This window comes from Antedon mediterranea, chromosome 9 (genome assembly GCF_964355755.1).
Source record: "Antedon mediterranea chromosome 9, ecAntMedi1.1, whole genome shotgun sequence".
Lineage (NCBI taxonomy): Eukaryota > Metazoa > Echinodermata > Crinoidea > Comatulida > Antedonidae > Antedon > Antedon mediterranea.
In genome coordinates this window covers 2829418-2842680 of record NC_092678.1, presented here as the reverse complement: position 1 = coordinate 2842680, position 13263 = coordinate 2829418, and the positions used below count along the sequence as shown (strand labels likewise).

Here is a 13263-nt window from a genome sequence, read left to right as displayed (position 1 = left end):
AGCCTACCTAACTTACTAAAATTATGCCTTAACGTTTTTTTGTTGTAAAAAATATTGATAATATAATTCAATCCTAGATTCCTATAAACACGTAATTTAATGCCTAAAATTATCTATTTGTGTTGTTTAAAATTAATGAACTGTCAAATAATATGATTTTAATTATCAAAATATGTATAAATAGAAACCTAGGGTGTCACTAATTGATTGCTGATAAGACGTTTTGATTGGCTGTCTAGTAATCAACAAAACAAAACAAACACAGTATGTAAAGATCATTCACGAAGAACAGAACCAATTGCAGGAGTCTCTCTAAAAAATTGAATTTTCATTAAAATAATAGATTGGCAACGTTAGAAATATGTATATTAAAAAGCAATAAAGTTAAGGAGACAATATGATGGGTGTTTTCTATCGACATGGCACTAGAAACACTATCCGCAGTTCTGGAAATTGACGATCAACCATACGAAGTCTGCTTAAATTCCAAAGTGCTAACGTGGGATAAAGTGGCTCTACGACGTAAGTTCTTGATACTAAAAACAGAGGCCTAGTATTTTGTATCTAAAATTGTGTATATTAAGCCTAGGCCCATGTATAGTGTTTGCTAAATTGTTGAGAAAACTTATGTTTGCATCTATCTATGAGGCCTACATCATGATGATGTTTATCTGAAGATGATGGGAAACGCCTACTTTTTTATTTTCTACTCTAGAAATAGAACTTATATTAATCAAATGTTTTTGCACATTTATATAATATACTATTTACTGTAGAAGAACACGCTTTAGCTTGCAGCATAACTAGTTCACCATTTTTTATATAAAAAGGTTTCTCAAATTATTTACAAAATAAATTATACATAAATAAATCGTGGTTGAGGTTAAATATAGAAAGTCCGCACTAACTACAGTAAAATAAACATTCATATACATATATATATATAAATAAAACACAGATTGCAAAATGTTCCTTTTATACTGTTAATTCAATTCATCGACATTTTTATTCCATAATCAAAATAAAAACATATACAAATACAATACAAATAATAAGATAATGGAATGGGATACAAAATAAGCACAAGTGCTTTAAGCATGTAACCCTAACAAAAAGATCAATCAAAAAGATTATACTGTTAATTCACACTTGCATTCATAAAAACAATGTGCTTTTATTTAGTTTTGCCTTCCTACTTCACACCTTTAATAAGTAAAAATTGCTTGGCTATTTCTTAGAATTCCTTCCCATTTACAAATTACTATTAGTATTTATAACTGATAAAGGATATCATTTATTTTAATACTATACTAATTTTAATCGTATAATTAGTGTACTATATATGTTATATGAATATTATTATTATTATCAGTTCTTCACATCTGACTAAAGTACTAAATATTATTTTTTTACCCTTTATACAGCATAAAATGTTTTAATTTTAAAAAAGCGTAAAAATAAAATAGTTTTAATAATTTGCAAAATACTCAATAGTAATAAAAGTACAGTATTCCAGATTACTCACTAGCCATTGAAAACCTTTGTTTTCACAATAAATCACTCCTGAATTATGCATATTTAAGTGTCTTACTGGACTTCCTATAATCGTATTACTGTATTTCTATTTCATCTCCTTTATTTCATCACAAAATTGTATACACCATTGTTTGACCTTTCACTATACAATAATTGAGCTATAAAACAGTCATTAAATGGTTACAAAGTGTACACTCAAACTGAGATTACAATAAGACAGTGTATACATATATACTTGCATTGATGAAGGTCTAGTTTTGCCCGAAAGCTCTGCACATTTTTATGGCTGTTTTAGCCTTTTGCTTATTTTATTTTGTATCTCCTTTGAAATCCAGCCACTGATACCCATGTCAGCATTGTCATTTTTTGAGTAATTTGCCCTTGGATTTATATATCTTAACATTGTAACTTCTACAGTAATTACTACCTACAGTATAAATCGTTGCTATTAATTAACATAATCTAATTAATGCAAGATATTTTGTATCATTATCAATTAAAAAAAAATTGCCATTCACTTTATTAACGTAATATATTATTAGAATAATAATTTTCAAACTGATTCTCATGTTTGGTTGTTAAATTAGGAACAGAAAAAAGGCGTGAATTTTCTTTGGATTTGCCAGAGCAGAATTTATACGAAAATTTTGACTTTGAATACTGTATCCATGGTAATGTTAACATTTTATTAGTTAAAAGAATATATCCACTTAGACCAGTATAATTAATTATAATAAAAACAAATACTGGAGGGTTTTTGCCAACATTATGAATTTTGTCCATTTAAATTTATTTATACATCATTTTTATTCTCTTTAAAATAAATTTAAAACCTTAATTATTGAACATACTGTACACCAAAAATATGTCTTCAAAGTATTTTATACAATTCACTTGGAAGAAATACTATATCCTATGTTAAATCAACTGTATTATGTTGTGCTTCTCTTTTATATTATTCCATATAGCGCAGTTTTAATGTGTTGACAAACCATATGGTGTTTATGTTGTTATTTAAATTTAATCATTGTGTTTCGCTTGCCAATTATGTGAGTGTGAGGCCTTTATCGGGTTGAGGCCTAGGGTTTTTTAATATTAAACAATTAATTTACATTTCTTATGGCATATACACAACACTTAAAAGTGTTACTTAAGGTAGCAGCTATGATTGGCTTATCAAGGTCATTGGTTAGGTTGATGGTGTCAAATCTATTCGCAGATACTTTAATTAGCAGAGACAACAATGTTTTTATAATCTTCAGCTGCTCATGTTATCTTTCGTCAAATTTAACAGCCATTTCATTTTGCAGATCGATCCATCAATCGAGCAAAGCTTACCGAAATAGTCGCAATAAAAGCAGGACCAACAGACAAACCTTCTCAATCAAACAATAGAGAATTTACAGGTCTGTTTTCTTATTTTACTAAAATAAATATTAAATTCTTATTAACTGAGTTTAGATGTACAGTAGCTAGCAGTGTGTTTGCAATAGGATGCAATAGTCAAAATACAATTACCTTGATATACTTTGAGATTATTTACTATTATTAAAGGACCTTTGACCTTGTACCATATTGGGAACTGGTACATCAGGAAAGGTGAAAACCACAAATATTAAACTTGACTTATTACCAGGATCTCATAATCTATATCTATTGTATTGTATAATATATGTATGTATGTAAGTCATGTGCTTCAGGTAAGATTAATTTTCTTCCAGTTGTTCAAGGACACTTTTGACAATTCATGGATATATGAACTTATTTACAATTATCTAATTACTTAGTTTAATGTTTCAACTTGAAACAGAATTCTGAGACACACTAAGACGCTACTGTATATCTAATTCGAATAAATGAATTAAATTGTTTTTTGCTTCGAGAAGAGGAAATTAATTTTCAAGATGTATTTGATATGATTTGATATTACAATATGAATTTGTAAGCATGTGGAGTATAGTGTGAATTAGACTCAAGGAAATCTAACAACAGGATGATGAGCTCTGAGATCAAAGGGTTTATCTGTGGCTGTGACTTAAGATCAAAGGACTAATGGTCAAGTTCATATCAAGGCAAGCTCAGTGTCCTGTTGTTAGATTGCCTTGATTAGATTGTGAAATGTGTGATATGCAAAAATACTGTACCTTTTGTCAAAAACAAATGCCTCATGTTACCATCTCTTCCACTTTTAGTTCATTCTGTGAAGAGAAAAAAGGGAAACAAATGGAGGTTATATTCAGAAACATTTGTGTGTCCTGACGCAGCAACAAGAGATAAATGGATAAAACGTATACAGACATCAATTGAAACTGGCAAGTTGTTTACAATTTCAATTAAAAAGCTAATAGAAACCAAATATTAAAAAACAAGAAGAAAGCGTAAGTCCGGTTAACTTTATTACAATATTGCATGACAAAGTAAATATTGGTTGTGCGTCATAAAAAACATTGTTCTCAAAATGGAGATTATTAATTTCATAATAAGGGCTTTGTAATAAGATTTACTTTTACTTTAGGGCCAGTGAGACCACAACGGATATTTGTGATAGTTAATCCTTATGGTGGAAAAGGGAAAGCCCCTAAAATATACCAGAAGAAGGTCGCACCTTTGTTTGAGCTTGCAGGTATTAGTACTGAAGTTATAGGTGAGTCCTTATTTATTGGTCTTCTGAAATATTTCACAGTAAATGTACAAAGCATAGTGATACACTGGTTACAACAGCGTTTACTTGTTTATATATACACGGTTGTGATAAAATGATAAAGAAATCATTATGGATAATTATTATTACTTCTGATAGCACATTATACTGTACATTCAGTTATCAAATCAACTTTGAGTTCATTACGTCCATTTAGCATGAATGATTGTATTAAATGCCATTTATCAACACAATCTGATCTCCTTTCAGAGACTACACACGCTAACCATGCATGGCAACTAATGCTAGATATAGATTTCAATGACGTTGATGGGTAAGATAATTATTCCACTCCCTAAGTCTTTGTATAACACCTTGTGTAAATGTTTGTTCTCTAAAGAATTATTTATACTGAACACTAAGGATCACAGCAGTTTGATTTAAGTGGTTTGATTTAAGTGGGTTGATAAAACCAGATTTAAAACAAAATCTAAATCTATTTTTTATTCGTCTAAAGATGAGAAAATAAAGTTTGAAATATAGAATTTTGCCTCACTTTTTTCTGGACTAATTGACATATTAAGAGATGTTTTATTTAAATGGGATATTTAAAAAGAAACATGTTGACTGAATCTTGGTTACCCTAAGGTAGTCAACTGATCGACAACATGTAATAGAAAATTTCAATCAACCCTGGTTTAGCCTTAGGTGATTCAGCACATTTACATTACAAAATGCGAACGTTGTGTAGAGTATTAGGTCGCAATGTTTTTCTAAGAATCTTTATCCAAATAGAACAGGATAATTGTTGTTGTCTAATTTATTGACTACATTGATAATTTATTTTGACAAGCTAAACATCACCCAGACAATGTTGCTAGATGTTGTAATAAATTTATGCAGCGGCAAAATGTCATAACAAACTAAATTATTAATAATTATTTAATTATTCATTACAGTATGTAAATTAAGTGTTCTTCTCCAAATTGGATTTTGTAAAAAACAATTTAACCTATACAGGTATGTACTGTATATTATAAATAATAATTTGGAAGTACTTTCTTTTCAGAATTGTGTGCGTTGGCGGGGATGGTACATTTGCTGAAGTTGTCAATGGGTTGATACTCCGAACACAAAAGGATGCTGGGATAGATATCAATGACCAAGGGTCAAAGTTGATTCCGCCCAAACTGAAGATTGGAATCATCCCAGCAGGTATAAAATTAATACACCACACCATTTCCATATATGGGCACATCACAGTGTAGACAGAGCTTAAGTTTAGTCGTCACATACTGCACAGTAAAACCTTGAATAATGTATTCTAGTAATTACAAATACTCATTTTATTTTTTAAAAGAAGCCCCAAGTTGTAAATGTATAAATAAGCTTACCTGTAGAAGAAGTCATTGACGTGCCACAGCACAAGATGGATTCCTAGCAGCTTGGTTGGTTGGTTATACCTTTAAAAAAAAAATTTATAATTTTAAAACAAATCTTATATTTTCAGCTAATTAACATTTTGCAAGCCAAACTGGTAAACTAAAATAACAGAATTTTTCCTTTATTTTAAAATTTATTGGTGATTGTTCTATTAAATGTTTATTTAAGCAATTTTGTGTGTGTGTTTTATTCATATTTTTTATGGGTTTTATTTTTTTTTTTAATCTATAAAAGTATTAATATTTCAAATATTTTTTGGTGGCAGCATTTTAAAAGTACATACATCTTATTTTTGTTTGTTTTTTTATAATATTAATTCACTCATTTTAATTAAATTTTTTCTTACTGTATGCATTATTTATTTGTCTTTTTAGGCTCTACAGATGTTGTTGTTTATGACACTACAGGGTACAATGACCCTGTGACATCAGCACTTCAAATAATACTTGGTAAGTGTTAGCATTGTTACAAATTCACAAGGACTTTTTTTTTTTAATTTCTCTCTTCATTAAAAATTACTACTTTTTTCAGAATGAAATATATTAAAACATCTACCACTAAATTGGATCTAAAGCCCCATCTACACTATCAAACTAGTTTGACAAAAAAGTGTGATGTGCCCAAATATGGTAGTGATATTCTCAATATGATAGTGATATGACATCTTAATTACCTTTTCTAGGAGAGACTCTTGGAATGGATGTCTGTTCTGTGTTTCATGATAACGAGTTGATACGATACACAGTCTCGTTTCTTGGCTATGGGTTCTTCGGTGATGTTGTGCGTGAAAGCGAGAACTACCGATGGGTCGGCCCAAAAAGATATGAATTAGCAGGTAGGCTGAAATGAAGAATAAAACTTGTTTATTAAAAAAAATAAGTTAAAATTCCTTCTAATCAATATATTTACAACTATTGATATCGACACTAATAAGTGTAAATCTCTGTCTACACTATCAAACTTTATGCGACAAAAAATGTGCTGTGCCCAAATATGGACATGATGAATATAATGAGCACATAACACTTGTCATACTAGTGTGATAGTGTAGACAGAGCTTAAAAGAAGCATTTCACCAAATTTACTATAAAAAAATGTTTAATTTCATTCTAAAAATGTCTTATATTTTCATTAATAGGCGCCATGCAATTCATGGGGAACAAGTCATACCATGGAGAGGTGAAGTATGTACCAAATTTAGATGAGGGTCATTCACCTATGGACCAGAACCCTTGTGGAGCAAGGTACATTTTTAGTAGAAACTGTGTTAAGCATCAATGCTCCAATACATAAAAGCTGATTGAAAATAAATGCCTTTGACAAACTTGAGATCATTTTGATTCATTATATCGTTGAGTTGGTTATTTATATGAATGAAAATAATTATTGATTATTAAATTGAAAATGGATACTAAACAATAATTAAGGGAGGTAAGGACAAGAAATGAAGAAATTTAAATGTTAGTTGAGTAGTACATCAGATATCTTGGAGGCTACTTTTTAATTTTATTTTGTTTTCAATTTACAGGTGCAATATATGTACTCGGAAGAAATCTATGTTAGATATAAATACGAATCAAAGGTCACAGCAAGCAGAGGGAGGAGTAGGTGAAATAGACCTTGATGAAACTGGTAAACAAAATATTAGTTGGTTACATTTATAATGGCTCTTGTAGTCTGGTTATGTCGTGAAATTAATGATTAAAACTTTGTAATTTTGTTAAAATTTAGATCATTGGAATAGCATCAAGGGAGAATATATGTACGTGAATGCTGCCCTTGTGAGTGGCATGTGCGACAAATCACCCACCGGTGTCTCGCCAGCAGCACATCTTGGTAACGGTTGTGTCGATTTAATTGTTGTTCGCAAATGTTCACGATTAAACTACCTCAGACATTTGATGCGATTGAGTTCATCGGCCAACCATGTAAGAAACCATGGTTTTCTTTTTAATATTAGCACAAATAATCATTTAATTTAATCTTGATTATGCCAATATAATCCTTGGTATCACAATAATACTGCTCAAAATATTTCTTGTTTTTTATACATTTCAGTTTGATTTTAATTTCGTTGAGGTCCACCGTGTAAAGAAGTTCAAATTCCGACCTTTGACACCTGACGAGACATCAATCCCAGCTTATAGTGCTACAATGGATAGCCTAGACCTTGATAGTGGTTTATTTAGGAGGTCATCGGGTAGCTACAACCTTCCACGTTCCACGAGTACGATTAGTTCAAGCTCTTGGAACATTGATGGAGAAATTAACAGACTTCCTGCGATAGATGTTAAGTAGGTTAAAAAAAAAAGATGAGCTACAGCTTAAGGGACCTCAGCACTATACTTGCATCTTCCCGCTAAATGACAGCCATAAACCAAAATGCCTGTACACCCTATGAACACCTTTAAGGCTTTCGTACCAATTAAATAAACATTTATTAAAACAAAATTAAAATTCTAACCTTTAAGTATGTAGTCACCAAACTATTCTCTTTTCCTTTATATTAATGTTGAGTTCTCTTCTTTATTTTACAGTGTTCACTGTCAGCTGATCAATGTGTTCGCCAGAGGAATAGAACAATTTGAAGACAAAACATCTTGTAACTTCTGCTGCAAAGCAAATAAAAACAATACAGTCACTTGAACAGTTAGTGTTAGGAGTCTAAGTTATTACGCTATAAAATGACAGTATTGAGACTAGTCACCTTGAGACAATGATCAACATTTCCATTATGTTCTGAAACCCAAAGAACAACTAAACTTCTTCAGATAAACTTGCAACTTGAAGATAAGTGACATTGCCCACAACTAAACTTCTTCAAATAAACTTGCGACTTGAAGATAAGTGACATTGCACACAACTAAACTTCTTCAAATAAACTTGCAACTTGAAGATAAGTGACATTGCACACAACTAAACTTCTTCAAATAAACTTGCGACTTGAAGATAAGTGACATTGCACACAACTAAACTTCTTCAAATAAACTTGCAACTTGAAGATAAGTGACATTGCACACAACTAAACTTCTTCAAATAAACTTGCAACTTGAAGATAAGTGACATTGCACACAACTAAACTTCTTCAAATAAACTTGCAACTTGAAGATAAGTGACATTGCCCACAACTAAACTTCTTCAAATAAACTTGCAACTTGAAGATAAGTGACATTGCACACAACTAAACTTCTTCAAATAAACTTGCAACTTGAAGATAAGTGACATTGCACACAACTAAACTTCTTCAAATAAACTTGCAACTTGAAGATAAGTGACATTGCACACAACTAAACTTCTTCAAATAAACTTGCAACTTGAAGATAAGTGACATTGCACACAACTAAACTTCTTCAGATAAACTTGCAACTTGAAGATAAGTGACATTGCCCACAACTAAACTTCTTCAAATAAACTTGCAACTTGAAGATAAGTGACATTGCACACAACTAAACTTCTTCAAATAAACTTGCAACTTGAAGATAAGTGACATTGCACACAACTAAACTTCTTCAAATAAACTTGCGACTTGAAGATAAGTGACATTGCACACAACTAAACTTCTTCAAATAAACTTGCAACTTGAAGATAAGTGACATTGCACACAACTAAACTTCTTCAAATAAACTTGCAACTTGAAGATAAGTGACATTGCACACAACTAAACTTCTTCAAATAAACTTGCGACTTGAAGATAAGTGACATTGCACACAACTAAACTTCTTCAAATAAACTTGCGACTTGAAGATAAGTGACATTGCACACGATGTTGCAGTCTATTGCATTATTTTCAAGAATTGTTAGATGCTCTCACCATGATCATAGCATATTGGTTTCTAAAATACAACATGCCACTTTGTAGGGGAGGGTAAACGAAACAAAACCTTCCCAACATGCCACTTTGTAGGGGAGGGTAAACGGAACAACACCTTCCCAACGCTAGTGGTGTATCTTGATACTTAGTTGAAATGGTAATTCGCAATGAACAAAATCGTTCACTTTATTTGCAGATACAAAAGTATTGAATAAGATTTTGGGCTGAATTGTTTAAAACGTGTGACTATATGTATATGAAGTACTATGTTTTTGATCATTGTTTATATTTTTAGAAGATATTTTTGCTTTAAATTATTATCAGATGCCTTTTATGAATAGAAATCAATGTAGATAAGTCTTTGAAATGAAAAAATTATTGTGATTTAAAAGTAAAACAAAGTATATTTAAATAGCTATAAGATTACTCTTTGGTAAAATTTATTGTAAATATATTTCTTTTTATATGGAATATTCTCACTACATGTATATATTCTGAATCCCTTGTGATAATTATTGTATTGTGATAATTATTGTATTGGGACATTTAAGCTTGTTTTATTTCATAGAAAACACCCTTTTTAAGATTCAATTTTCAATTTCAAATCTTGCTTCCATCCGCCTTAAAATGCAGTTTTGTTTTTTAAATTTTCAACAGATACTACTTAATTTTTTACTTGCTTAATAGGAAAATGTCATTTGCGAATCCCTTTAAACTTTTTAGAGAAAATCATGTATACGCCTAGCTAGAATATAAAGATACTTGATATTTGCCATAGTGTCGTAACAGAGCTTTCAATGCAAAAAGAAAAACAATGCTAAATTAATTTATTGCTGATGTTGTAGTGCAATAAATTATTCTGGTGTAGAAAACAATGCAACTACAAATTATTTCATTTGTTTGTAAAATAAATTATATATATATATAGATTAAGATATACATATATGGAATTAATAGTATGGTGTAGCAGGTATATGTGTGTAGACTCAGGAATGCTATAGTTCATCAGGTGTGTTTTGTTTGGGCTTCCTGTGGTGAAATTAGGTAGAACTTTTATATTAACTTAGGTCAGATGTTTGTCTTTATGTTTGTACTTTATACTAATTAAGTACATTGAGAATACTTGCTTTAGAAATTATGTTCAATTGTTTTTTCAAATACTAATATTATGTTCTGCCTTGAGCGAGAAACTACCGAGTAAGAAAGTGCCTCTGTCATAATTAAGAAAATTTGTACCTAGCAATCCCAAGTCTGTTTTAAGGCTAGGAATTGTTCTCACAATATTTGTTGAAAAAACTATCTTATCTGTATGCTTATCCTAACAACAGGATGCTGAGCTCCAGAGGAGATCAAAGGGTCTCTCTGTGGCTTTGACACGATCAATTCCACACCTTTTAACAGGCAATTGCGTGCCGCAGAGAATATGTACATGTATGTACTGTGTTGGTATTTCTTGCAGCCAGACATAAGATCAAAGGACTGTTACACGTTCCTGTCTTGGCAAGGCGAGCTCAGTGTCCTGTTATTAGATTGCCTTGGTATAATTAATTGATCACATGAAAAGTTTATGATTGAGGTTTTATGTAAAAGTGAATTATGTCCAAAATTTGTAAAGAAAACTACTAAATCTTGAGTTTTATATTCACTATATTGAAATATGAAAAAAGGAGACATTCCAGGGGTGTGGTAATAAAATATAATACATTTTAAAATTGTTTTGTAAAATAGGTAATTGTTGATTCTAATATAGTTGAAGCTTCTTTACAAAAAAACTACCTTGGTTTATACAATAGGTGCATCTCTGTCTCTCTCAATTTTGATAATAATAGAGAGGTTTCGCAATCTTACGATTACGATAACAAAAACAGATACATCACGCACACGTATTCGTTTTCGTAAGCCATAAAAAAATCTGTTTCGCATGGCAACGAAATATTGAGGCGCGTCCAAAATATGACTGCGGTAAATTTGAGCGAAGCGCAGGTACGTGTTGCTTGGTGCTTGGCTGCCTAGGCCTAGCGTAACATCAAGGCGAGTGAGGCCCTTAAAAACTGCTATTTATCAAAATTGACTTGGCATTTTAGTAAATTACTTTAGTATATACTCGTTTTGTAGTTACGAATATGACTGGTGATATTCGTCAACACAAATACGCTTACGAATATGAAATGGGGATCAGCTCAAAAGTTTAAAAAATGTATGACGTATCCGTTTTCGTTATCGTATTCGTAAGGTTGCGAAACCTCCCTATTAAAGTCAATAGACATTTAGAAATGTATAATATATTCAGAAAATGCAGATATATTAACATTTCCATGTCATACCTTTAAATTAACATTACTAATGTCACTTACTTTGTGTATGTCTGTAGAAGTTAGGGCTTGAATTAACAAAAACTCTTAATAACTGCATTACATTATTTTATGTCTTGTTTCGAATAATTTCCCACCTGAAATTAAATAGTTAAGATTAAGAAGTTTAAATATTTCTACATCATTGTCTTTCTGTGTTTGTGGGTTTTGGTAAAATAAAATAATTATATGAAGATTGAGTTTATCTGCACCAATTGTAATGCAATTGTGACTACCCTTGTGTGTGGTGTTTGATGTGAATTACAAAACTATATTAAAAGTTTATTATTAAAAATCGTATGCGTGTGTGCTTTATTTTTTCCAATTTGTTCAATTTAATTTGATTAAAAACTATTGCCAGAACAATGGAGGTAATAAAATATATGTTGTTATTAAAAATAAATATGATGTTTAAACTCATTATGAAAGTACCTTATTTTCTTTTATTCACATAAAACATAAACATTTTCAATTTGAATGAATTTTTAGTGGAATTTATTGAATCAAATCATTATTACCTGGATGTTCTTATCACTAGATCTGCAGTACAACAAAGAAATTAAAGTACCATTGTGTTGTAGTTGTAATTGTTTGCCGTGTAAATAGAACCTGTGCCTTCAATCAAAAGAACCTTGGCAACTGACAACAACTAAATAGTATACTGCCCCCAAAGTAAATCTCCTTTCAAGGTTAGTGGAGCATGTTGGTGTCAAGTTGGAGATCTAAGATCAACAACACCACATAATATAATGTTTAGGTACCTTTACTCTAGACTACGCAAAGGAATAAGGTATATTGACTTTTCTAAGTTTTAAACTTCTCAATAATCTGCTTCAGATATAATATGATATAATAATTGGATTATGGACGAGACTTGGATCAAAGTTTTATGTTATATAAACTTTATGATCAAATGTTAGTAGCCGGTTTCAGTAGGGAAATGCATGGTAATAATTATATTGTTCCTTTAGGGATCGTGTCAAAATTATTGTACTGTGGTTACTAATTTGTTTTAACCTCTTTGCCTTAAAACTACTACTTTGAGACACATTAAAAAACATAAAATGTTAATGCAGTCAAAAATGCAGTAGAATAATTTTGAAATGACTTTTTTTTCACATGCATCTAACTGCTATCTCGCCAATTACAGGAAACATCTTTAGCCTAAATTATATTGTTAAACTTCTTGTATTTTCTGATAAAACAGAGCAATATTGTGCAATAAAAAGCATTTTTGTTGCTGTTACTACTATTTATTTATGAAAAATTTCTAAAGAAAAATTAGATTAGTGGCATAAATGAGGGCGTACATAAATTGTGAGAATTACATTATGCACTTCATCAGTTATCAGGTTACATGAGTATATTATAATGTAATGCATATAAATACATTATACTGACTAGTTTAATACTGTGATTTGAAAAGTAGCAACAGTCATAAAAAACACCTGGTATTCATTGATTATTCTTTGTGATACTGT

The 13263-nt window shown here is 30.7% G+C and overlaps 1 protein-coding gene and 1 long non-coding RNA gene across 3 annotated transcripts; one reads left to right on the top strand and one right to left on the bottom strand.

The window, feature by feature from the left end:
- The first annotated feature begins 278 nt into the window (after window positions 1–278).
- On the top strand, window positions 279–12077 carry LOC140058648 (ceramide kinase-like). 2 transcript variants are annotated; one of them, XM_072104340.1, is made up of 14 exons: window positions 279–522; window positions 2124–2207; window positions 2847–2942; window positions 3729–3848; window positions 4052–4180; window positions 4448–4511; window positions 5247–5392; window positions 5995–6069; window positions 6303–6455; window positions 6759–6864; window positions 7149–7252; window positions 7352–7548; window positions 7679–7914; window positions 8158–12077. In XM_072104340.1, exons 1-14 carry the CDS (start codon window positions 420–422, stop codon window positions 8264–8266), a joined length of 1722 nt encoding a protein of 573 aa, XP_071960441.1. In that variant the 5' UTR covers window positions 279–419; the 3' UTR covers window positions 8267–12077. The 2 variants fall into 2 exon arrangements, with proteins under 2 accessions (XP_071960441.1, XP_071960442.1); XM_072104341.1 differs by lacking the exon at window positions 2124–2207.
- On the bottom strand, window positions 1646–8194 carry LOC140058649 (uncharacterized). Its single transcript, XR_011847032.1, has 5 exons — window positions 8085–8194; window positions 6294–6460; window positions 5572–5640; window positions 3681–3734; window positions 1646–1694 (listed from the first exon to the last, which is right to left on the bottom strand). It is a non-coding gene; the product is annotated as an uncharacterized lncRNA (long non-coding RNA).
- Window positions 12078–13263: the final 1186 nt, after the last annotated feature.